This window comes from Macrotis lagotis, chromosome 3 (genome assembly GCF_037893015.1).
Source record: "Macrotis lagotis isolate mMagLag1 chromosome 3, bilby.v1.9.chrom.fasta, whole genome shotgun sequence".
Taxonomy (NCBI): Eukaryota; Metazoa; Chordata; class Mammalia; order Peramelemorphia; family Peramelidae; genus Macrotis; species Macrotis lagotis.
In genome coordinates, this window is record NC_133660.1 from 93049724 (window position 1) to 93076408 (window position 26685).

General features: G+C 37.0%; 1 protein-coding gene across 1 annotated transcript in view; it reads right to left on the bottom strand.

The window, feature by feature from the left end:
- ANXA10 (annexin A10) overlaps positions 1-26685 on the bottom strand; it is an 81852-nt gene that overhangs the window by 14588 nt on the left and 40579 nt on the right. The window contains exons 5-8 of the mRNA XM_074231563.1: positions 25986-26076; positions 24481-24560; positions 242-295; positions 36-129 (exon numbers count right to left, since the gene is read on the bottom strand). Coding sequence (XP_074087664.1) covers positions 36-129; positions 242-295; positions 24481-24560; positions 25986-26076 — 319 coding nt within the window. The remainder of the gene's footprint in view (positions 1-35; positions 130-241; positions 296-24480; positions 24561-25985; positions 26077-26685) is intronic.

Consider the following 26685-nt stretch of genomic DNA (forward strand, 5'->3'; position numbering starts at 1 on the left):
ATAAGGAGGCAGAAATAAAAATGATTAATAATTACCCATCCACAATTGCTGGTAGCTCTTGTTGCAGAGAATCATTTGTAGCATAGTTTTATGTTCTCCTGTCTTTTGTTGACAAGCTTCCCACAGAACCTGGAACATGAGAGGCCAGAAAGAATCATCAGAGCAATCTCAAAATACAAGGAAAGATATCCCCAAGGAATTGGTTGAAATTTTTACTTTTTGACTACTTGACTAAACTTACCATTGCATCCTGGGCAACCATAGCAGGATTGGTGTAACCTTCCTCCCTGGTTCCCTATAAAGAGAAACACATTGTTTGTTCCTTTTTGCTGTTGTTCTACCTATAGGTGTGATAAATTAAATGACTGAAGTAGCCCTCTTGAGTATTTATGGGATTTTTTGAAATATTAGAAGCATTGGTAATTGCTATTAAAACTCTGCCAGGGGGCAGCTAGGTGGCACAGTGGATAGATCACTGGTCTTGGAGTCAGGAGTACCTGAGTTCCAACCTGACCTCAAACACTTAATAATTACCTATCTGTATGGTCTTGGGCAAGCCACTTAACCCCATTGCCTTGCAAACAAAACAAAACAAAACAAAACAAAACAAAAAAAAACTCTGCCAGGACTGTGAGAGAGGGATATTTTTAAAGTACAGATCTGATAATGTTACTCATTTATTCAAAATTTTTACTGGCTCCCTTCTGCTTATATGATAAAATGTCAGTTCATCAAATTGATCTTATAATCTGAGTTCAAGCTACTTTTTTAGACTGATGAAATATTGCCCCCCTCTATGTTCTAGCCAAACTAGATGTCTGAGACTTGTCCAAAGACAGCAATCCATGTCCTACTTTGTATCTTTGTATAGGCTGTCCTCCATACTGGAAAACTCTTTTTCCTCATTCCCACTGTTCCTGCTGGGACTTTTGGGGTCACCAGATAAGTAAAGGAATTTGGGGGCCACTGAAAAGTAAAGGAACTTGCACATTCTCTAGGATGTTAAAACTGCTCAGGATTTTATTATAGCAAATTTTTACAAAGATAGTAGTTAAAACTCCTAGAAAAGCAGTAAACACTTTAAGGAAAGGCTAGGTGAAGTTTTGATGAGAGGCAGGTGAGTGAGAATGAGAGAGGAGAGAGGAGAGAGGAGAGAGAGAGAGAGAGAGAGAGAGAGAGAGACAGAGACAGAGACAGAGACAGACAGAGAGAGAGAGACAGAGAGAGCCCCAGCCACGTGGCATGGGGACCCATGGTAAACCACCAGGTTCTAGCTTAGGAGCACATGGCCTAGGAAAGAAAGAGAGAGATGGAGACATACTGCAGGATCAGAAGATAGAATCAAAAAGAGGAAGGCCCAGAAAGGCCAGCACTTCCTATTCAATACTCTTCTGTAGTAGGCTGGGCAAGGGGTAGCCCTTGGGGAGTGGTTTTACATCTTGGGTCAGGTATCTTCCAAAGGCAATCTATGTACTGGTCCTTCCTGTCCCAAGGGGTGTGTGACTTCTAAGTTCAATATGTCATTTTGGTCATGCCAGCATTTATGGAAAAGTGAGATAAGGAGGAAATCTATCCCTCCCCTCCCACCCCCCTGCCCTTATGTGACTTGACCCTGGTAGAGAGTTGAAGACTGGGGGGGGGGTAGGGGAGGTGGAAATGAAGAGACAGGATACAAATTTTGTATTAAACAATGAAACAATGGGGTCAATTTATATCTCAGGAACAAAGCATTTAACAAGATTTAACAGCCTTTGCTTCTGATAATTCATAATTATTAACATCACCACCTCTTGATATTTTTAGATCATGCTACTGCTTAGCTGAAGTTCCAACTTTCCTGATTTTTCCAGTTTCAAGTGCTCTTCCTTCCACTTTCTCCAGCTATGTATTGTTTACATTGAATATATATTATATTCGTTTATCTATATTTCTATTATTCCTTTATTTCTACTGCCCCAATTTTCTTAAGGGTTGGTAGTATTTTGCTTTCATTTTTAGAACCAGAATTTAGCATAGTGTCTGACATAATAGATGTTAGGGATATACTTGCTGAATTGAATCATTTCTGGTCATGGAAGTCAAGGGAAAAGAATATACATATCCAATGCTCTCTGAGTGTCAAATTCTTCCAAAAGGTCAAGGTGAATGAGGACTGAGAAAAAGTCATTAAATTTATTATTAAGAAGTGGCTAGTGACCTTTTACAGAAGTTATAGTAAAATGATGGAGTTTGAAGTCAGAATGAAATGACTTGAGGAGTTAGTGGTTATGACAAAATAGAGGCGGAGAGTTATTTCTGTAGTTAGGAATTCAACAGTGAGAAGGCTGGGGCAAGATAGAGGATAATAGCTAAAGGTACTGGCCAGATCAAGGGAAGGTTTTTCAAAGAATAAAGATAGTTAAACATAATGGTTGTTATTCAAGCTTCCTTTTCAAAGTGGACCAATGATGTCATGAGACTGATGTTTTGACTTGCTCATGAATTGGATTTAAGTGAATCAGAGCTACTCAAATTTGTCAGCCTCACTCTTTCTTCTAGAGTCATCAAAGTTTGGTGTCAAGGCAAAAGTCCATATGACATTGATGGCCCCACAATGCTTGGTCTTTCAAAGTTAAGGTCTTTCCCAGGGTTTAGTTTATATGAGGTATCTTCTATTCAGTGTCTAAGACCTAAGTAAAAATTGAGACAAAAGATGGCTCAATTATCATTAAAAATTTTAATTTGAAAAGGGAAGACCTTCAGAGCAGAAGAGAAAACAATTGCTATTTTTTTACACATAGAAATTTAAACAATGAGCTTCAGAGATTCAGACTGGGAGTTACTATTGGCTATTCTATAAAAGCCAGAGTGATTTGGGTTCAAAGTCAAGTAGCTCCATTTAAAGTCAAACAGCACCATTTAAAAAACAATGCGTTTTTTTAAGAAAATGTATTTTTTTACAAAAGAAGTGTATGTGGTTCTAATCATAAAAAATATATTTTCTGAATCATATTTAAAGGAATCATGCCTGAAAACTGCAAAGTATCAAAAACCTCCCTGCTTTAAAAAAATGAAAGTTATAAATGAAACAATAATTAAAACATCTAGCCCCCCAATTCCTATGGACAGAGCACACACATGTAAGAATATGGCATCCCAAGAGGAGAGAGAGACCACAATGATGAGGGAAGGAAAAGAAAAAAGTAGAAGAAAGAAAAAGAAGAAGGGGTGTCAAGATGGCAGAGTAAAGGCATGAATTCCCAGAAACTCTTCCCTAGACCACACTTCAAATACTGTTAAATAATGACACTAATTAAATTCTAGAGTGACAGAACCCACAAAAAAACTGGTGAAACAATTTTCCAGCCAAAGACAACTTGGAAGATCTGCAGAAAATGTCTGTTGCACCAGAGTTAGAAAGGGGCTGCCGTGCAGCCTGGCAGTGCCAGAGAGAAAGGGCTCCAGTCATTCAGGAACAGTCCATAGGGCACCTGAGTCCCTCAGGAAAACTGGGACTGTGCAAGCAGTGGCTGAAGGGCTACTTGGAAGGTTAGTAGAGAAACTGAGAGGGGAGCCCAGTCTAGTGCAGACCTAAGTGCAGACCTGACCACTCCCCCTTTGTCCCTCCCCACTAGCAGCAGGTCTAGGGAACCACCCAGCAGAGAACCACCTGGCAGCTGCTCCCAGAGTGTTCAGCCCATGGATGATAAGGAGCTCTGGGGATATTGCAGAGGTCTCTCTACTATCCCTGAGGTAGGAGTCTGCTGTTTTGCTCATATTCAGACCCAGGTCAAAGTCTGGGGCCACAGTCCCACAATGAGAAGCAGAAGCACAACAGAGCTTACTGCCTGCAGAAGATTAGGGGCCCTCCTCACACTTCCAGGGAAGAGGGGAATATTTGTGGTCATCCACAGACCAGAGCACAAGCCAGGAAAGCAGTCAGAGTCTCTCATAAGACCTTGGGGGAATGGAGAACTTGTGGATTCCTGAGGAAGGAGGTATCCCTGAAAAATAGCTGCAAAACCCCCAAAAGCTTAGGGCAATGTATTCTGTACCCTGGAAGCATTACCCCACCTTAACAAAGAATTAAAATCATATCATAGTTTGGGGAAATGAGCAAACAACATGTAAAAAAAATTAACCATAGACAATTACTTTAGTCCTATGGAGGATCAAAATACACACTCAGAACATAACAAAGTCAAAACTTCTTAATCGAAAAGCCTCCAAGAAAAATATGAATTGATCTCAGGTTCTAGAAGAGCTCAAAAAAGATTTTGAAAATTAAGAAATGGAGGTGGAGGAAAAATTGGGAAGAGAAATGAGAGGGATGAGGGAAAATCATGAAAACAAAGTCAGCAGCTTGATGGAGGAGGTATTAAAACTACTGAAGGGTGGCTAGGTGGTATAGTGGATAGAGCACCAGCCCTGGGGAGTCAGGAATACCTGAGTTTAAATCTGACCCCAGACACTTAATAATTACCTAGCTGTGCAGCTAGGTCGATGAGGAGATGAAAGCCTTAAAAAGCAAAATTGCCCAGCTGGAAAGGAGATATAAAAGCTCTCTAAAGGAAATAATTACTTAAAATATAGTATGGAGCTAATTTTTGAAAAATCAAGAAATAAAATCAAAAGAATGGAAATTTAGAAGAAAATGTGAAATATCACATTAAAAAAAAACTTACCTGGAAAACAGATCCAGGAGAGATAATTTAAAAATTATTGAACTACTTGAAAGTCATGACCAAAAAAAAAATCTTAGGCTTCATTTTTCAAGAAAAAATTCAGGAAAACTGCCTTGATATTCTAGAAACAGAGGGTAAAATAGAAATTGATAGAATCTATTGATCACTTCCTGAATGAGATATTAAAATGAAAACTGCCAGGAATTTTATGCTCAAATTTTAGAACTCACAAGTCAAGGAGAAAATATTACAAGCAATCAGAAAGAAACAAATAAACTATCATGGATCTACAGTCAGGATAAAACAAGATTTAGTAGTTTCTACTTTAAGGACTCATAGGGCTTAGAATATGATATTCCAGAAGTCAAAAGTGCTTGGATTACAACCAAGAATCACTAACCCAGCAAAACTGAACATACTCTTTTAGGGGAAAATAGATATTTAATGAAATACTTTCCTGGTGAAACAACCAGAGTTGAACAGAAAATATGGTCTTCAAGTATAGGACTCAGGTGAAGCATAGAAAGGATGGATGGGAAGAGCAAATCATAATGGACTTAATGATTATGAACTGCTTGTATTCCTTCATGGCATGATGATACTGATTACTCATAAGAACCTTCTCATTTATTAGAGCAGTTAGAAAGAGCATATATAGACATGGCATAGGATGGAGTTTGAATTTGAAGGTTTAAGATATTAAAAAGATGGAGTTAATGGGGAAAAAATGAAATGTATTGGGAGAAAGGGAAAGGAGAGGTAGAATGGGGCAAGTTATTTCACATAAAAGAGGCAAGAAAAAGCTTTTGCAATAGTGTAGAAGAGGGGGGAAAGTGAGGGGGAATGAGTGAGCCTTCATTCTCATTGGAAGTGCCCCAGAGAGGAAATAACATACACATTCAATTGGGTGTATAAAATATATCTTACCCTATAGGAAAATAGCAGAGAAAAGGGATGGGAGAAAGGGGACAGGGGAAGAGGAGAGGATGTTGTAGGTGACAAAATAGAGGGAAGGTCATGCCACCCAGTCAGATGCGGCATGCTTTTGAGGAAGGACAGGATGAAAGGAGAGAGATTAGAATAAAAGGGGTTGGGGGAATAGGATGGAGGGAAATACAGCTAGCTAGTGGGAAGAAATGTGAAGCAATTTCACTGATGGTCTTATGATAAAGAATACTATCGATCCAAACACAGAGTTAATGTTGTCTGAATACAGAAGGAAGCATTTTTTTTTCTCATTTTATTTTTCTTGAGATTTCTCTTTCTGTGTCAGGGAGAGGTTACATTTAATTTTATAACATGACTATTATAGTAATGTTTTTCATGGTTACCCATTTTTAACCTATGCTAAGTAACTTAGTCTATGGGGGAAAGTAGGGTGGGAAGAAGGAAGAGAATTTGGAACTCTGGGTTTTGGAAGTAAATATTGAAATGTGCTTTTGCATGTAGCTGGTGGGGGGTGGATTTAAAAAGTAAAAATGAAAAAGAAGAAAGAAGAAAAAGGAAGAAGAAAAGAAGGAAGAAGAAAGAGGTAGAATCAATGGAGAAAACTCCTTGAAGAGATGGAACCAAGGGTACCAGTCTAGGAATTAGTCTTGACATTTATTGTATGCCTGCTGTGTGCAGAGCATTATGCTAACCACTAGGGGAGACATAAAGCATAGGTAAAAAATACAGCTCATACCGTAAAAGTTGAAAATATGGATAACACATTTATATTTTCACTGACATACATGAGTCAGTTTACTACTGTTATAAGCCAGTCACACTCACTGGACCTCAGTTTCCTTATCTGAAAAATGAGTGAGTTGTACTAGATTCCTTCTAGATCTACAATCCTATTAACTTAGTGCCTCAGTAAGTTCTATAAGACCCTAAGTTACAGCTGAATTGCTGATCTGACCTACACTAAAGAAATCTTAGGTTTAAAAACTTACTTCCTTCCCAAAAATTAAAAAAAAAGGAAATAATAGCCACAGTACTTACCTCACCACGGAGTGGATTTGAAGAATATATGCACTTAGTAAGTCTTGAAGTACTATATAAATGCTATTATAGCCTAATAGGATGTTACCTAATTGACCTATTGCCTAGATAAAGATGGAGAATTGCTTCAATAGTTTACTCCTCATTATGTTGATTTGTCAAAGCACTGTTATATATCATTTCATTGGTCCTTTAACAGGATTCCCTAGGAGTCTTTGAGGATGAAACATATTTTAAGCCAAGTAATAGTTTTTGTAGAGACATGTTTCTCTTTCTTCTCTTTTTCTTAACATTATACCTAACTGCCAAGCAATACCATGGGCATCCAGCAGATCAATAGAATCCAGAGAATGGCAGATGAGAAAATATTAAAAATGAGCTTTGTACCATTGGATTGGGTCCACAGAAGCAAAGGCACAGAGTGAATGATAAATGTGGACAGCCTAAACTAGCAGTAGGTGATGCTTTAATTGATATAAATGTCATAATAATTATATATAGAAGTAGGGAGGTTGGGTTGGGGTCAGGAGAAACAGTAAAAGGGAAGCACTGATGAGGTCGTGCCCAGGAAAGATCAAACTTTCCACTGGTGATTATTAAAGGATCATGGAAATAGTGTCCTTAGAAACATTAGAACAAAGATTGTTAAAGTATTTTTGCAAAGAAGAACTGGAAACTCCAGCTGATGGGGTAGGTGGTCTGTTAGATCCTTTCTGCCTTCCTTTTCTCTAATAAAATTTTTCATCTTCAATGTGATTTACACTTGTTGATTAATTAGTCCTTAAGTGGCTAATTTTTCATTAGTTGACAGACAATTAATTTTCTTGTAGATATGCCTTGATATAAGAAGTGAGGGAGAGTTATGAGACTGCTTGCTGACTGGCATTCATTTACCAAAGATGTTGTTCTGTGTTGTCATGCTATAGTGGAAGGTCATTGCCCTGTCTCAGAACATTACCCCACTTTATATTTTGAACTTCTCTCTTAATATATGTGACAATCATTCTTAATGTTTCCATTCCATGAACCCTTTAGGACTTCAATGACCCTTATGTTCCATATAACCAAAGAAAGATTTCACTACAACCAAGGAAAATAATATGACACAAACATCAAGAGATTGAAATGACAAGATTCAGAGATTTTGCAGGAAAATGTCCATGCAGGAAAAGGATGATAGGCAGGGGCAGGAGAAGAGAGGGAATTACAATAGTGACAAAATTGCTATGTGAATTGTTATGGCTGGAAAGGACTTTAGAAAATAGTTTTCTTATAGACACCTTCTCTAGGTATCTCTATGTCTTTAATCCTAAGAACAATAGGTGCTCATGTCCTTGGAGCAGGCTCAGCAGCACTACACATATACAGTAAATGCTACCTCATACAAGTTGTTAATTAAATTCTGTCCATGGAGTCTGAGTAGTAGACTCCAATCCTATAGCAGTTGTTAATCATTCCTCAAATGCCACCCCCCATTCCTCTTACCATAGAAGTGTATTTAAAGAGGGCCTGATCCTTTGAATCTCCCTCTTTTTTCCTGTGTGACTTAACTAACCCTTCTTTTCTCCTTGCTGGATCCATGTGATAAAACTCCATGCTGTTGAACCCATGTGGTCTTAGCTCCATATGGTTGGATCTTTGTTGATCTAACCCCAACCACTATCTCATGATTCTCCCTTTTTCCTTTAACTGTTTTTGTTATTCTCCCCCAAGACCAGTTTGCACTTTGTCTCTTTTTTGTTAAACTTGCAATCCTCTTATAAACTTACTTTATTTTATTAAAGTACCTAAGCATGTTTCCCCATGTGGCTATTCTTTCTCTTATTAAGAATCAGTGGTTTGCTGCCTTCACTTTAGCCTGTCTTTTCTTCAGCTTCTGCTAAGCATAGCCTGCCCTCTAGTCTCTCTTTCCCTTTAGCTCACAGAAATGCTGAAAATCACTATTTTGCTGTTTCTCCAAAGAACCTATCTTGTGAATTTTTTGTAGTAACCTAAGCCACCGGAAATCAAAGTTTGTCTTTTCTTACCCTTCTGAGTCAGAGAGTCTGGTGATTTCATCACCTAAAATGAATCACAGCTCTCTCTCTATCTTTCTCTCTCTCTCTTGAATTTCCTCCCTTCTGCTTCCCTGGATGCAGAAATCTGCCCATCAAGTTTTTTTACATATTTGGCAATTTTCTTGAAATATTTCTGAAAGGGTCTCATTCTCTTTAAGAAAATTTTTTTTCCAAGGCCATGCCAGTCTAACATATCCTATGAGATCACCCCACAGGCAAGTCCATGATGAATCAAAAGACTAGAAAATCTTAACATATAGTTATACAACCAGGACTCAAAGCTAATAATCCAGAGGGAGATAACAAAGGAGAGGTAAACAAAGGTTAATGCAAAGTGACTAATCAAATAAAACCCCAAGTTACCCAGTGAGACAGATTTGTATACCCCATTCCTACCACCAGAAATATAGTTAGAAGTCCTTCAATGTAAGGGGAAGCTCTGGACCGGGGCCACCCATGAAGGTCTTATGACCTGGGCCGTGAGACCCCTGGAAGTCTGAACCTGCCTTGTAAGGTATCTTATAGGGTACTGGGACGGCTTCGCTAACAGGATGTGGCTCCGCCCATGGGTTGGAACTTGGGAGGAGCATGTACCCCGGGAAGAAAGGGTTACTGGATAAAAGAGCGCTGTGCAAAAGTTCGGGGGGCCATTTTCTGCTGTTCATGAATAAAGATGCTGCTGTTGTAAACCAGGCTCGTGTGTGGCTGTGAACTTCCTTCCCATCCCCCAGGGCGGAAGCCGGAGTGCACCCGAAGACCTCGGAGAGAGGTAAGCCCGCGGCTAGGCTCATTCTCAAGGCAGTAGCAGGTGCTTGGGTGCACATTTCAAATGTGCACGTTTCACATGGCGCCCGCACAGGGACACGAAAGCACTGCATGCTGAGGAGAATCTGAGTCGTAGCCGACCTTAGCTAGCTGGTCTAGTTAAGAGGAGCCACACACAGTCTTGAATATATATTCAAGATGGGGAAGAATATTAGTCTTCCGGTGGTGGAGCCTGAAGAAAAGGGAGTTTTAGCTTGCAAACTGTATAAATTATGTAAAAAGAATGGGTTAAAACCCCACCTAAGGCAATGCAAGGAATTTGTGGAAAAGTTATTTGTTATTTCCCCGTGGGTGGAACATTCGGGAATTGATGGCAAAGGTTGGAGGGTAGTAGGACAGCAAATGAGCTCATATCACCAGGCTGAACCTGAATTTGTTACCCCCATGGACTTTAAATTCTATAAGGTCATTAGCACATTGTTAGAAGAACCAGAAGAAATAAAGGTGAAAGTGCCATGCTCATGCCAGGTAGGACCTTCCTTGTGTGGGTCAGAAAGAGATGATCAATCTGAGTGTAGTTATGAAGAGGTAGAAGAGAAAGAGACTCAGTTATACCCCTGGAAGGAGTTGCAGCGGACTCAGGACAGTGAGAGAACTCCCAGAGAAGAGATAGCCTGTTTTGAAAAATCTAAAACAGTTTTCAGGGAGGATATGGCCCATAGTGGGGGCTCGAGACTGCATGGGGAACAGTTGCGTTCCCGTGGGAAAAACCTGGGGGAGGAAGTGGGATCATGGCACAGGGAGTACAAAGAGGCAGAGACCCAATTAAAGAATGTAAACTCAAGGTCGGAGAAAGAGGCAGAGACCCAATTAAAGAATGTAAACTCAAGGTCGGAGAAAGAGGCGGAGACCCAATTAAAGAATGTAAACTTAGGGTCGGAGCGCCATCTAGTGAGCGAAAATATTATTGCTCCAGTGAGAACTTCTACTTCTTTACAGATAAGGGATGCGCCTCTCCCTACTTCTAATTCCCTTTTTCATCCAACTCCCCTTGGTTCAGGCACCTCTTCGAAAGGGAGAACTTATCTGACATTTTCCGCGAAACCAGTTAAGACAGAACCTAAGAGTACTCAGAAACTAACGTTTTCTATGAAGCCAACTATGACAGAACCTGAGAGTGTTTTGAAAAAGAGCCTTAGAGTAGCAGTTGAAGAAGGAGAGAGACCAGATTTGGAAGAGTGGGGCTTTCCGCCAGTTTTATGTCCCTTGGAGATTAGCTATGACCCCCAAGGGAATGAAATAGCTGAACACAAACCACTACCATTCCTACTGATTAAAGAGATAAAGAGAGCTGTTAATGAGTATGGTCCTGCTTCTCCTTATGTTAGGCAGTTAATTACTAATGCTACCATGACTACTCCTTGGACTCCAAATGATTGGAAGGAAATTATGTCTGCAGTCTTATCCCCCGGACAGTATGTTACATATGTAGTACTTGTTCGTAGGGAGTGTGAAAAATATCTGAAGGGAATGCACGTCCCTGGGCAGGAACAGCGCAATTTTGATCTGGCCATGGGTGAAGGTCCTTTTTCTAACCCTGACCAGCAAATAAATTATGACAAACCTCTTAGGGATGCTGTTACATATATATGGTCACAGGCCTTGTCTCGCCTGGATCCTCCGGGGAAAATGAGGGAAAAGTTTTCAAATTTGAAACAAAGGCCAAACGAGAACCCTGCAGATTTCTTAAGCAGGGTCATTGAAACAGTAAAAAGAACCATGGGCACAGGACCGGGGGCTGAAATGCTTACTACTCAATTGGTTAGAGAGGGATTAAGGCCCGCATATCAGCAACTTATTGGGAATTTAGGAAAGGATGCGACTATAGATCAAATATTGGATAAATTGATAGATGCCCCCATCAATGATCCTGTACAAGCTATGCAAGGTGCTATTGCTGAATTGGCCAACACGGCTAACACTTCACAAAGTGCCATTGCTGAATTGGCTAACACAGTGAAGAGTGTTATGGTAGTTACTCAAAAAAGATGTTTTCAATGTGGCCAACTTGGGCATTTCAAAGGACAATGCAAAGTGAAAAGGCCTATTAGATGTTTTTACTGTGGCAAGGTGGGACATATTGCGAAAGATTGCCGAGCAAAGAAGGGGACCCTTCAGGGAAACGGGGGGAGGGGCCTCCCTTTTCACAAGAGAGGCCCCGCACAACAAACACAATAGAGGACCAGGGCACGAGGCACAGGGCACAAGGTACTGGGAACCAGGACTCTCAAACCCTATTGCAAGATACTAGTAACACAGTGAAACAAATAAAGCAAGACTCAATGGCCTTTATATACCCTAGTAGTCACACAACCCTTCTCACAGAACCGTACTCTCATAAGGAAATAGAAATAGAGGGACAACCTTATGATAGATTGGTAACTGGTTTGGAAACTAACCACCTCCTAAATGTCCCTTCTCAAGTTATTCTGGCTAATAAGAAGACTATTCTTGTTTCAAACTTACATAATATCCCAATTCCGATTGACCCAGGGAAACCTATAGCCAAGGGGACAAGATTACAAGGCGGGCATGAAGTAAATATCAATTGGTGTACAAAGATAGAGTTGGCAAGACCTATGTTAGAAGTAATGGTACAGGGAAAAAAGGTCGTGGGAATGATAGATACAGGGGCAGATAATTCTTGTATCAATATAGATCAATGGGGTGATTGGCCGACTCTAGCAGATCCAATAACAATTTTGGGGGTGGGAGGCAGCCAAGGTGCCCTGCGATCTGCAAGATATCTACAGTGGTTTTGTCTAGGACATTCAGGACTTTTTAAACCGTTGCAAATTACAGGATTGTCCTATGCACTATGGGGAAGAGACCTCATTTCAGCACTAAATTTGCATGTGACCACCCCTGAACATTTAAACTTGTTGGGGTCATTGAACAAGTGAGCTGTCCCCCTATCCAATGGAAAACAGAAACCCCTGTGTGGGTTGATCAATGGCCCTTAACGCCTGAGAAGCTCACTGCTTTAAAAGATATAGTAGCAGAATTACTTCAGTCTAAGAGAATAGAACCCTCTTTAAGTCCTTATAATTCACCTTTATTTGTTATAAAAAAGAAAACAGGCAAATGGAGGATGCTCATTGATCTTAGAAAAGTCAATGAAGCTATGGTACTTATGGGTCCTTTACAACCAGGACTGCCCAGCCCCACAGCCATACCGAAGGATTCTCACCTGGCTGTGATTGATATAAAAGATTGTTTTTATAGCATACCTGTCCATCCTTCAGATAGAGATAAATTTGCTTTTTCAGTCCCTTCTAGAAATCTCCAAGAACCCTTTGAAAGATACCAATTTTGTGTCCTTCCCCAGGGGATGGCTAATAGCCCCACCTTGTGCCAACAATATGTCCATAATATTTTAAAACCTATAAGAGATTCAGAGCCACAGGTTACAATCATACATTATATGGATGATGTACTTATAGCTGCTCCCCAACGCCAACAAACATTGCAAATATTACAAAGGGTTACTGATGCTCTACAGCTCTACGGACTACAGGTGGCGCCAGAAAAAATTCAACTTACACAACCGTACAATTACCTAGGGCATATATTAGAGGGAAACATTGTCACCCGTGTTTCTCCAAAAATAAATTTAAAGGGACTGAAAACCTTAAATGATTTTCAAAAATTAATAGGAGCTATACAATGGATGCGCTCAGTAATTCCTATTCCAGATTCCCAGATGCATCCTCTTTATGATATCTTGAGAGGGGACTCATCACTGAATTCCCCTAGGAGTTTGACTCCTTTGGCCAAAAAACAGATGGATAGTATTTTAGAAAAAATTACATCGGTTGTGGTTCTACAGGATCCAAAAGAGCCCATATATGCCACCATTTTAATGGATGATACCCCGATTGGCTGTCTATACCAAATGCATGGGGTGTTGGAGTGGCTCTATCCTGAGAAACAAAAACGCATTTTACCAAATAAATGGAAAATGCTAGCCAACTTTTTCCTCTCTATTGCAGAACGTTCCTTACTCTTGTATGGTCGGTATCCTGTTCTAAATCTTGCTGCTTCGGAGCTTTCTTTACGCTCGTTTTCAGAAGAAATCCCCGAGTGGGCTTCTCTACTCTGCCTTTGTTTTGTTGTTTCGCTTCCTTTACCACCTCCCCTTCGGGGATGGACTTTACTTCCACTGTCACGTCCCCCATCTGTTATTGCTCTGTCCCCTGTGGAAGGCCCTAATGTTTTTACTGATGCTACAAAAAAGAACCGGGCAGCTGTCTATGTTCCTTCCATAAAAATCTTGAAAGTTTTCCCAACTGAATATTCTTCTGCTCAGAAAAATGAACTTCAAGCTATAATCTTTGCTCTACAACTATTACAACATGAACCCTTTAATCTTATCACGGATAGCCTCTACTGTGCTATTTCTCTTCACAATCTTCCTGAAGCTCAGCTCAATCTTCGCTCTTCTGCTATTTCCCCTCTGCTCTACAAAGTTCAGACCTTACTACTGCAAAGGACCTCTCCTGTCTATGTTCTTCATGTCCGTTCACATGTGTCCTCCTCTGGTCCTATTTTTGCAGGAAATGACGTCGTTGACAAAGCTTTACTTTGCCCGTTGCAGAAGGAAGCCTCTATGGCACATTCTAAATACCACTTATCTGCCAGATCTTTAAGACATCTCTTTGGCCTTTCTCGAGAGCAGGCCAGAGCTATAGTAAAAAGATGCTCTGCCTGTGTCCCTTTTTTTCCCAAACCTAAGGAAATGGCTGTTAACCCCAGGGGTGCCTACCCTAATGCACTCTGGCAAATGGATGTAACCCACTATACTAGATATTTGATACATGTATGTGTGGACACATACTCCAAATTCATTATGGCCACTGTCCAACCTAAGGAGACAGTGAGGTCAGTTATTATCCATCTTCTTACTTGTTTTTCCTCTTTCGGGGTTCCCGAATCTATAAAAACTGATAATGGTCCAGCCTATAAATCACATGCCTTTACACAGTTTTGCTCTGAATTTTCTATAAGACATATCACTGGTATTCCCTATAATCCTACTGGCCAAGCCATAGTAGAACGTGCCAACAGGTCTATAAAGACCCTTCTTGAAAAACAAAAAGGGGGAATTTCCCCGGGCATAAAGAATTCTCTGCAGGCACGCCTGGCACAAGCCCTCTATACCCATAATTTTTTATCCATTTCTGAGGAGGGTTTGGTTCCTGCCATGGTCTTTTTTACTCATCCACAGTCTCAGGGCACAGATATGGCAAAAATCTCACACACCCCTACTATATGTATTCCAGGCACAAAAGTGTACTGGAAAGATCATGAGGGTGTTTGGCATGGCCCTGGAATAGTACGATTCAGAGGACAGGGTTTTCTATCCATACAGCCCGAAGATGGACCAGATGGAGAAGAAGTCTGGGTGCCAATCAAATGGGTCCGAGAAGTCACTACGGCGCAGAAAGACAAGGAGAGGACAGAGAGGACTGAAACGAGCAAGACTGAGACGAGAAAGGAGGCTACAGGTGTGCAGAAAAAGGACTGAAATGACATTGGGTTTGACGATGCTGTTCGCCAACTTAGGCGCGACAATTGGAATGATGGTTACTGATCAAAAGTATTGGGCTTTCATCCCCTCTCCACCATGGCTGAAAGCTCTATCTTGGACTGACCCTATGCCTTTTGTCCTTTCTTAAGATAACCCTGGAACGATTCAAAGGAGACCTTTTTCCTTTGTCACCTTTTACCCCCCCTGTTGTTAACGAAAAGGGGGAATTGTAAGGGGAAGCTCTGGACCGGGGCCACCCATGAAGGTCTTATGACCTGGGCCGTGAGACCCCTGGAAGTCTGAACCTGCCTTGTAAGGTATCTTATAGGGTACTGGGACGGCTTCGCTAACAGGATGTGGCTCCGCCCATGGGTTGGAACTTGGGAGGAGCATGTACCCCGGGAAGAAAGGGTTACTGGATAAAAGAGCGCTGTGCAAAAGTTCGGGGGGCCATTTTCTGCTGTTCATGAATAAAGATGCTGCTGTTGTAAACCAGGCTCGTGTGTGGCTGTGAACTTCCTTCCCATCCCCCAGGGCGGAAGCCGGAGTGCACCCGAAGACCTCGGAGAGAGGTAAGCCCGCGGCTAGGCTCATTCTCAAGGCAGTAGCAGGTGCTTGGGTGCATGTTTCAAATGTGCACGTTTCACTTCAACTCACCAGAGGTTTCACTCTTCACTTTGGGAAATAGTAATATAGCTATCATATATATGGTCTCAGAAGGTAAACTTCAGTGTGAATAAGAATAAAGACAGTGGATTTCTTCTTTCTTTCCTTATCTACCTCCTACAATGCATATTATCCCAAATGCTCAATTCATATTGAAAAACAGTTCAGCTATAAAATTACTCTGCACTATAAAAGTACTCTGACTCCTTTCTTACACATGAAGCATTGATGAAATTTGATAAATGGTTCACCTGACCAAAAATGAATAAGATTTGATTTGATGGTTAGAAAAGAGCTTATTTATAAGCTAGTATAGTGGAGAAAGTATTAGGAAATCTGCAGGTCAGTTCACAAATTACAGTGCATTGTACATAGTAGTGGATTCAGAAATGTTTGTCTAATGAAAGAGTCAATAATGGATAATCTAAGCTCTTTGTAATATGTAAGCTAAATCATATGTTTTATATTTTAGATAGAAATGTTTTAAACTCAGATGTTAAACTAAATGAAATGACTTCTAATTTCCTTTAATAAAGGACTTAATACTCATAACTTCAAATGAAATCATAATGATAATAGTTGAACAAAAAACATTTTGATCCAAACTAGATTGTAATACTTCAAAGATATAGTATTTGAATTTGAGGAAAACTGAAATTAAGGTGCAACATTTTATATAGGATTTCAGATATCAACAATGGGAAAAATGAGAGGTTTAATTGTCACAAGTGTTGATGACATTATTAAGGCATAAGCACAGTAAAATTGCTTATAATTTTTGGAAAATCATTACTTGCCAAGAAAGAAGCATCACTGAAACTAAGTTTGCTTATCACTGGTTTTAGGAAAACATTTCTTGAACTAAGAAAAAATTTGTCATTGTAAATTATGATTTTTTAAAAAAATCTCTCCTAATTCTTTCCTTTTTTCTCCTACTTGCTCTTTGTCTCTCCCTTTCCCTTCTTTCCTTCCTTCTTTCCCTCCTTTCAAGTAAAATACCAAAGATTTTTAAAAAATGATCAAATGCTGACCTTCAACTTTTAGTGGATAATCTGCATATCCATTAGAGCTGAATTAGTTTTGCAAGGGCACCAAAGAACCATCTTTTTTTTTTATTCTATCCAATTCACTAAATGACTTTCAGTTGCCTTAGGAGAATTTGATTGAATTAAACTGAAGCATAAAGACAACTAAACTAATGAAGCAGTATAAAAATTAAATATAAAAAAACCAAACCCAAACATGAGAACCTTGTGTTTTCCTATGATAATAGATTATAGTAAATATTATAGAGATGATAACTGAAAACTAAATCTAGTGAGCCAAGAATAATTGACTTTTAAGAAGTAATAAGAAAACCTATATAGGGCATATGATTATAGTTTAAGCTGAAAGGATTCTCAGATCTCCATGAGTCCAGTGCTTCCATTTTATAGATAATAAAAATGAAGTCAGAGGAAATGACTCAAGGTTCTAAGTATATTTAACTGAAGTGGTAGGATATGAACCAAGGTTTCTGGCTTGAGTGATAGTGGTTGCTTCACTCTTGTATATTTTCTTCTCAATAAGTGGTTTATCAGAAAATTAAGAGATTAACTGGTGGTCAAACAGAAAAAATGAAAGACAATCTTTGGTCAGTCCAAGTGCTTCACTGTAATACATGAAATGTTTGAAGAATAAGACAAATGTCTCCAACCTTTAGAGTTTTTTTTTAAAAAGTTGTGAAATGATCCCTCAGGATGAGAAGGCATGGATGGACTATGAATTCATTGAGAGCTGAAGTATATTTAAAAGCTTAATTCCGACTTGAATGCATTTTGTTTATCCAGGAACTTTCAGAAAATGTAGTTGGGAGAGATCAGATTTAATTTCTCCTCTTGTGGACATTTCATAGTTTATCAGTCAGTGGATAATATATTTAGCTGAATGTTGAGGAAACAAAAGATGATTGTCAAACAGGATGATAATAATGATTATAGCTGGCATTTATTTAACAATTTTAAAAGTTTGTAAAACATTTTGCACATATTATGTCATTTGATACCGTCAGTAATCTTGGGAGGTAAGTGCATTTTACTGATGATAAAGTTGAAGCAAATGGAGATGAAATGATTTGCTCTGACTCATACAATTAATGAGGTTGGAGTTGAACTCATGTTCCTGATACCCAATCCAGTGCTCAATCCATTGCACCATTTAGCTGTATGGATTTGTAGAGAGAAACAACAAGTTGTACAAAGCAGATTTGTTGTTTCCTGTGCAATCCCCCTTTTAAAAAATATTCTGTGCTATGAAATGGATTGTTTTATTCTATAAATTAAAAAAAAATAAATAAAATTTTAAAAAGACCCACTCCTATTGGATATGATGCTAGTCAACCAAGAACATTGTCTCAGGCCTTGCTATTCTATTTATCTTAGACATTCATCATTTATTTAATATACATATGACTTTTTATTGGCACTGTGGGATAGGAAAAGACATGCAGTTTTCTGACTGATAGAAAAGTTAGGCTATCACTTGATGTTGAGCTTATTTGAGAAAAAGCCATATCCATATTCCATGAAATTATGTATAATTTGTTGCTTTAGAGAAGATTCATGACATCATCAGAGAAGATACTCCCATCTTTCATGCAAACCATTCTTTTTTTATTTTGTGCCTCCTCATCTTATGCTATGCTATGCTATGCTATGCTATTCTATTCTATTCTATTCTATTCTATTCTATTCTATTCTATTCTATTCTATTCTATTCTATTCTATTCTATTCTATTCTATTCTATTCTATTCTATATATCATTTCATTATTGAGGAGACCTGTCTCTAACAAATGGTTTTGCCAATCATTAGAAAACTTCATAGACAATTGCTTGAGGATTTGAAAGTTAAGTGCTTGTTCTATGGTCATACAGAAAGTAAGTGTCAGAGGTGGCATGTGAACCCAGTCTTTTTGAATTTGGGTCCAGTGAAGTACTATACTCCATTTCCTCTAGGTTTTATCCATATCATCTCCTATATCCTTTCTCAATGGCATCAAATTTATTAAAGGCTTGCTTTTTATCTTCATCATCTCATTAGTACCACCATAGGATTTGGATTGCCTATTACTCCAAATTTTTTCTTGTTTGATCTTTCTCCTTTCTTAAGTTTGGAATTGCATCATATCTTAGAATTGAATCATAATCCTAGAGCTGTAAGGAAACTCAGAGATCACTGGATCCAATTCTATAATTTTACAGATGAGGAATTCAAGACCTAGGGAGATTAAGTGACATGCTTAAATCAAGGAAAGGAAGGATATTACTTCAAAGGAAGTATGGTGAACACTTTGTATGAATTCTGAATGACATATATTTGCTCACTATTTCTAGCACATACTTGATAACACTGCAGCATACTTCTTGCCCCTATGATCAATCTCTATATTACCCATTTGATCACCTGAAATTTTGATTGTTCTTTAGTAATGTCCTGATTGATTTAGGACCCTGATTTCTATTTGTAACTTTAAATAGTTTTTTTCTACCTTCCTCCTAAGCAATTTTAAGTAAATCTGTGAAGTATCTGTCTTTTTAAAAAATTGGGTTTAATATCCTTGATAATTAAGCTTCCTAGATTCAAACCCAGAATACAGTTTGAAAAATACAGAATGAAAAGTTCCACTAACTTTACACATAGTTCCAAAAAACCCCATACTTGTCTATAAAATAACAAGATCTGATTTGGAAGCACTGCATTATAATTAGGTAGTAAGATTTTTTTTCTTTCCAACATTAATGATGCTTGAAAGATTCCAATCAGCCCAATCACGAGATTCTCCTCAATCTCATGAGGAATTTAATAATTGGTTACTTCAGCAGTACATTTTTAAAAGGTTATTTATCCTTGGTTGACAATTACTCTGCCATAAAAATGAAAGAAAGAATTAAAAGTCAGTATTGCTTGGCAAGTGTTAGAATAATTAGTTTGCTTTTCCTGTCTAGCAAATATGCTAATTCCCACCTTAATTGTGTTCTCCAGAATTTGTGTCAAGCAAAGTATGAAGTTTTTAGTCATAACATTCATACATCAGAGGGACTTGCATTGAAATGTCTGTGAGTATCCAAATGGGAATCTCTGTCAAATGAGAAAAATGGAAAATGGAAGGATAACAATCTGTACTTTAAATTTGTAATAGATTTTTCTAAGAGAAAAAATAATGTTTTGTCCTGATTTCTTACTCCAAGTTACTGTTATTGACTCATATTGCTTGCTCATTTCTCAGCACATAAACCAGCCTCAGTGAAAGTACAAATAACCCGGAGTGATCTTCCTTCTCTCCAATGTAAAAATTTTTCCCTTAATTTTTGGTATCATAGTTTTCAATTTAGTGCATATTTAATTGACGTAAGGAGAGCAAAAATAGAATTTGAGGGAAAAATACCATTTGGTCTAGGGATATTGCTTACAGTTAAATGGTTTTAACTTCCCACATTCAAGTCAAGAGAAACCAACATCCAATTAACCTCCATTTATATAGAATGTCTGGGGAACTTATCATCTCATCACTGAATATTATGTTTAATGGAGTCACTATTTCTGGATTTCCAGTTTTAAAACAATTATCGTGCACAAAACTAATTGCTTAAAGGATTGGTCATTTACAGGGCACATCAGGATTATAGTTCTAGAGCAGTGAACAACCTCAGAAACTTTCTATTCAAATATGTAGATGAGAAAAATTAAGTACTTGAGAATATAAGGGACTTGACTGAATTTATGTAAGTAGTAATTTTCAGAAGAGCAAATAAACAAGTTTTCAGTCTTCAGGGGAAGAGTTTGTTTCACTATACTGTTAAAGGATTGAGTAGAGGGATGTCATGCCTTTGACCCTTCCACTTATTTTAACTCCATTATCTTTCCCTTTAAATTTCCCTTTCAAAATACAGTCTTCCCTTACCATCTTTTACCCATGTCTATTACTACTGTATTTAACTTTTGTTGTGGACTTTTAATCCCACAACTTCTTTTATTTTGTTTAATCCATCATTCTATTCCACCTTCATTTGGATCATCTCTTCTACTCTAAGAAAAAAATTTCAACAGAGCTTTGTATTCTGAATTTCAGATCTATTCTTCTACCTTTCATGGTTTTGCCCCAATAAAAATGCCAAAAGCTATTTTATCCATTTCTATCCTTGCTCAGACAAGTGCTGCTAAGAAAAAAGTCATGAAACCTATTTGATTGGTATCTGCTACTAATTTATTCCATTTAAACTCAATTAGATTTTCACTGCTGCATGATATCTCACATCCTATTTTCTTAAGAAAATTGAAGTCGCCAAACAGCAAGATTTCATTTAACTCTGCCTCCATATTTAGAATCTTCTCATTCATTCAATATCTCCTTCAGTATCAATGTAGAGAAAAGGGTAGATATTGCTAAAGACAAATCCTCCCCTTAAATCCTTTATGCTATTACTTTTTCTTTCCTCTTTGACTTTACTTTATCAATTCCACTCTCTCCTGAATCTTTACTAGTATCTGACGCATTACCCCTTTCTCCTCTAGTATCAAACACATTTAGATTTCCCCTATCATGAATCCATAAAACAAACCAAAAAACCAAAACCTAATACTTCTCTTCAATCTGCTATGCCTGTCAAATTGCTATCATCTCACTCCTTCCATTACCAGATTTTAAGGATTGGTGCTTCATCCTCTTATTACTCTTTAATTCTTTGTAGCCTAATCTCTACCTTATTAATCAAGTGAAACTTTATTTTCAAATAATCAGCCATTCATATAGGATCATAGTATTTTTTTAAGTTTTTTTTTGCAAGGCAAATGGGGTTAAGTGGTTTGCCCAAGGCCACACAGCTAGGTAATTATCAAGTGTCTGAGACCAGATTTGAACCCAGGTACTCCTGACTCCAGGGCCAGTGCTTTATCGATACACTGTGCCACCTAGCCACCTGTTTTTTTAAGTTTTTTTTTAGGATCATAGTATTAAGAGTGGAAGGATAGCTGTGTGGCCTTGGGGAAGCCACTTAACCCCATTTGCCTTGCGAAAAACCTAAAAAAAAAAAGAGTGGAAGGAGACCATCTAATTCAACTTCATTCTCCTATTTTATAAATAAAGAAACCAAGGCCTATGAGAGTGAAGTGATCTGGCCAAGGTCACAAGTCACATATGATTATATTCAATATAATAATAATTAAATATAACTAATATAGAAAATATTGATAAAGTAATTAATATAGAAATAGCTAGTTACATAGTCACATATTAAATAACATATATTATCATTTTATTATAAAGTATTCATTATATTACATAATATATACAACATAATAATATATAATATAATTAGGATATAACAGTTATTTTATGTAGTTATATGATATATACAACATATGATTAATATGATATGTTTGATTATGATTAATGAAATATATGAATAATATAAAAACATGATATATATGATTAATATAACAATATGCCACATATATAATAAATAATAGTAGAATTTAATCCCAGATTCACTGAAATCAAATCTAATAGCTTTTCTACTTCTTTACATTGCCTCTTTTTCTTTGTTCTTCTCAATTCTAATATTCCTTTTCTACTCTGGGGTATTTGACACTATTGACTCTACTCTATTCCTTGATATTCTTTCCTCTCTTGGTTTATTATGAGAGTACTTTTTCCCAATTCTTCTACACAATTCTATAGCTTTTACTATGGATTTTTTTGGTGATTTCTTTTCTCTTTCCCATTCCCTATTTGTAACATCACAAAAAGACTCTCTTTCTCCTTCACTCTTTCTTCTTTCTCCTTCCCTCCTTTCTTTTTCCCTTAGCACTCAAAGACCTTAAGAATCTGGCTCTGATCCTGTTTTTTTAAAATATTTAAATCCCTCCATAACAAACAGAACCACCTGCTATTCCCTGAGCATGTCTCATCTTTTCCTTTCTCCACATATTTTTCTCATGTCTTCCCTATTTCCTCAGATCCCAGAATATGCAAGTAATTGTATGTGCCAGGTGTTTAATAAGAGTTTGTTGAAGTGATATGGTATTTTATAGGATATAGAGATGGAAGGAATTTTAAGTACCACCTTATCTAACTCCATTTTATAGATACAAAAATAGAGTCTCAATAATGAAGCCTTACAGACATTAAGTAGTGAAGCAATGATTGGAACCTAGTTTCTCTTAATCCAAATCTACTTGATATATTATAAGTCATAACTGTTTGTTTTAAGGAACAAATATTTATCAATGCTGTTTTATGATCATCAACAAATCATTGAACCCCAAAGTATAACAGGCAGCTCTTTAAGAGCATAAATTGTTGAATAAGCCAATCTGCATTGGTGACAGAAAAATTTCTCTTTGGGAGTTCTTTATACAAGCAGATTCATGAATTTAGTTAAAAAAATTCTGACAATTACAGCAGAACCTTGACTTAATTTGTGAAATAAATTTCTAGAGCAGCCTCTTTCCTTTTCCTAATAATGTCCCTCTTTCAAAGAAATTATTTTTCCTAGATTGATTAAAGATTATTCCTTCTGAATTTGTAGATTATATGTTTCATTTCTTTTACTTTGTAATGTGACAAGATGATGGGATATATCAGTTTGATTTGATTATTAAAAACCCAATTAGAAGAAGGAAAATTGCTTCTGTATCTATAATTGGAAGTCAGGAAAAAAACCACCAAGAAGAAGTAAGCTTTGAATAAAACCTTTCATTCTGCTTTTGTTGACATGATAGAAAGATGTGATAGTTACATTAGGAAGATAACTGGTCCCAATGTATAATCAATGATTCAGTATCAGCTTCTAGGTTGGTGATAAGTTCAAATTCACCTAGTGAACTACTATCAAGTGTTTATCTTTCCACCAGGCCCCCAAAATAGCATGAAAGATGTGGTCAGATACTTTGCTTAAAGCTGTCTATAGCATACCTCTGATCTGATAGATAGTCCTATTCAAAAAAGAAAGGAAGGAAAGAAAGAAGAAAAGAAAAAAGTAAAGAAGACTAAAGACAGGTTTTTATTCCAAAATGCCATTGAGGACTTAGAAGGAGTGCTTAAAAGTATGAAGATTTTTTTATTTGTTGAAAGTAATGAGATGCAAAATTTTAGAAGAAACTATAATAATAATTGTTAGAATTTACATAGTACTTTAAGGTTTGCAAAGCATTTTTACAAATATTGTCTCATTTTATCCTCACACTAATTTTCGTAAGTAGATATTAATATTACTCACTTTTTTCAAAGGTAAAGAAGCTAAGGCATACATACAAATATGTGTATGTATATACATACCTACATACACATATATCTATATATCTATACACACACAATGACTATCTAGGAATTTGCCAATACCAAACAGTTAATAAGCATTCCCAGGCCAGATTTAAACACAGGTCCTCCTGATTCCAGGTCTAGAGCTCTATCCATTGTTTACACTATAGATGTTTATATCAATGTTTAATCAAGAATTTCCACTGACATTATTAATTTAAAAAATGTTTTGATAGTTGAAAATAATAAGAACTATACAGAGAATTAATTTCAAATCTCTTAACCCTTTTAGGAAATTATTTTACTCTCTATACCTAACAATTTCTATGAATGTGATTGAATATTGAATAGCAGGTTAGAAACCATTGTTTTCTCTTTTAATTGTGCAAAAGGTTTAACTAGTACTCATATTTCTGAACAGTGTATTTCATGTTTGGACTTGGGATTACAGTACCTGTACCAGATTCATAAGTGTGTCTCTGAAGTGTCCAGAAGTCTCTGAGTAAATGTCTTGCTGAAGGTCACTATTGTATTCTAGGGAAGAAAAAGCCTCTGTTAAAAGGAATGATTTATTATAGGCCTACACAGATGATGTGCTTGGAATACTCTAAAGATAATTCTCTAGAAGCAGTAGGTTCAAAGCTCAGGAAGTAAATCCTGGCTATTGACATTTACCTGTCTTTTAACACCTGCTTCTTAGAAGTTATCATTAAACATCACAGCAAAGAAACTATCAGTTGCCTTTTCTTGCTCACTCATAATAATTTCACAAGGACTAATAAACACCATTAAGACATATTTTATAAGGACTTATTTTAGACTTAAAAGGAATGCAGATTTTTGACTTATAGGGAAAGTCAAATTACTTCCCAGTAAATGCTTGTAATGTTTTATTGTAATTTCAGTTTTCTAAGTGAGAAATTACAGACACACATACATATATATGCATAAATATGCATATATACATACAAATATGTGTATGTGTACACATACCTATATACACACACACACATCTATCTATATAGCTACACACACAATGACTATTTAGTTATTGTTCCTTGAATGTCTCTTGACATTTAGTTTCAGATCAAGGTTGATAGAGCAGATTCCATGGCATTCAAATTTATTGAAAATAAAAATAGCTCATATTTCTTCATTGGAAGTTTGTAGAAAATCTAATCTTTGGGTGAATTGAGATGATATTTAGATGGTGTAAAATGATGAGTTGAGGCAATTTTGAAGATAATTACTAAAGATATAAAAAGGAAAAGCATTTCATTGATATGAATTATTTTTATTGGTTGTATATCATTGTAGATTTCACTAGGTAAATTGCTTAATTTCCCTCTATTTTGTTTTTATAGAATCTATCCCTTTTGCCTTTGAGTATCATGTGAACACAAACTGGTGAGATAATAGTTGATCTAATTATATTGATCATTGATTTAAATTTGAAGGGATCTTGGATGTTATCTAGTGTAACTATTTTGCAAATGACTCAAATGAGACTTAAAAGGTAAAATAACTTGCTCATGGCCACAGGATGTCAGTAGCAGAGTCAGAATTTAGACTCAGATCAATTACCTCCAAATCCCCTATACTATTCTGTCTCCTTAGAATAAACTGCCTCAGGATATCAGAAACTGGAAAGTATCCTGATTTTGGAAGAATTTGCCTATAAGGCAGTTCCCAGGAAATTTTTCATTTAATCTGCTTCTCTATGGAACCAGTTCAGATTTGTATGTAACCATACATTGACATTGACTAATTTATTTAATTTTCTTTCAATGACACTATAAGGAATAGTATATTTCCATTGGAATACTCCATGCACTTAGTTCATAGTAGGTGTTTAATACTTTCTTATTGACTTGACCTAAACTGGAGTTTTTACTTTCTTTATTTGCAGCAAAGACTGATATGTCCTGAAATTCTATGTATATTAATTCTAAGCCTTACGCAGATAGTATGCTTCTTTCATCTGGAAAATTTCTCCATTTGTTCTGGATGCTAATATATCAATGAGACAATTCTCTTCTGTGCCTGCTCCCTAGAACAAAAAACAAACAAAACAAAAGAGATAAAGAGACATACACTGTGGATTAGTAGTTCAGAAGGAATTTAAATAGAATGGAATGATAAATATTTATCATTCCAGCTATATTACAAAAATTCTTGACCCATAACGGGAGAGGCAGATACTAAGATCATTGAGACAAAAATTCTGTAAGACATAAGTGGTATGGAAAATAAGGTAAATCAATATTAGTAAACTGAATAAATTTGATTTTTAGGGATAGTATTTTGACAATCAACTTCTTAAGAAAGAGAGACTAAGTAGCTTCTGATCCTATGTCTGGTGATGTCTAAGATTGCGTATATTTCTCTGACTATGGGTAGATTCAATTAGATTCATTTTATTCTTTTAGGTGTTTTTTTTTTTTTTTTTTTGGCAAGGCAATGGGGTTAACTGACTTGCCCAAGGTCACATGGCTAAATAAGTATTAAGTGTATGAGATCAAGTTTGAACTTGGGCCTTCCTGACTCCAGGGCCACCTAAGCTGCCCCAATTAAATTCAGTTTCTCAAGTCTACAAGCACTTATTCAGATCAGTCAGCTGTCATATGAAAGTCACTATACTGGATGCTGAGTATTCAAA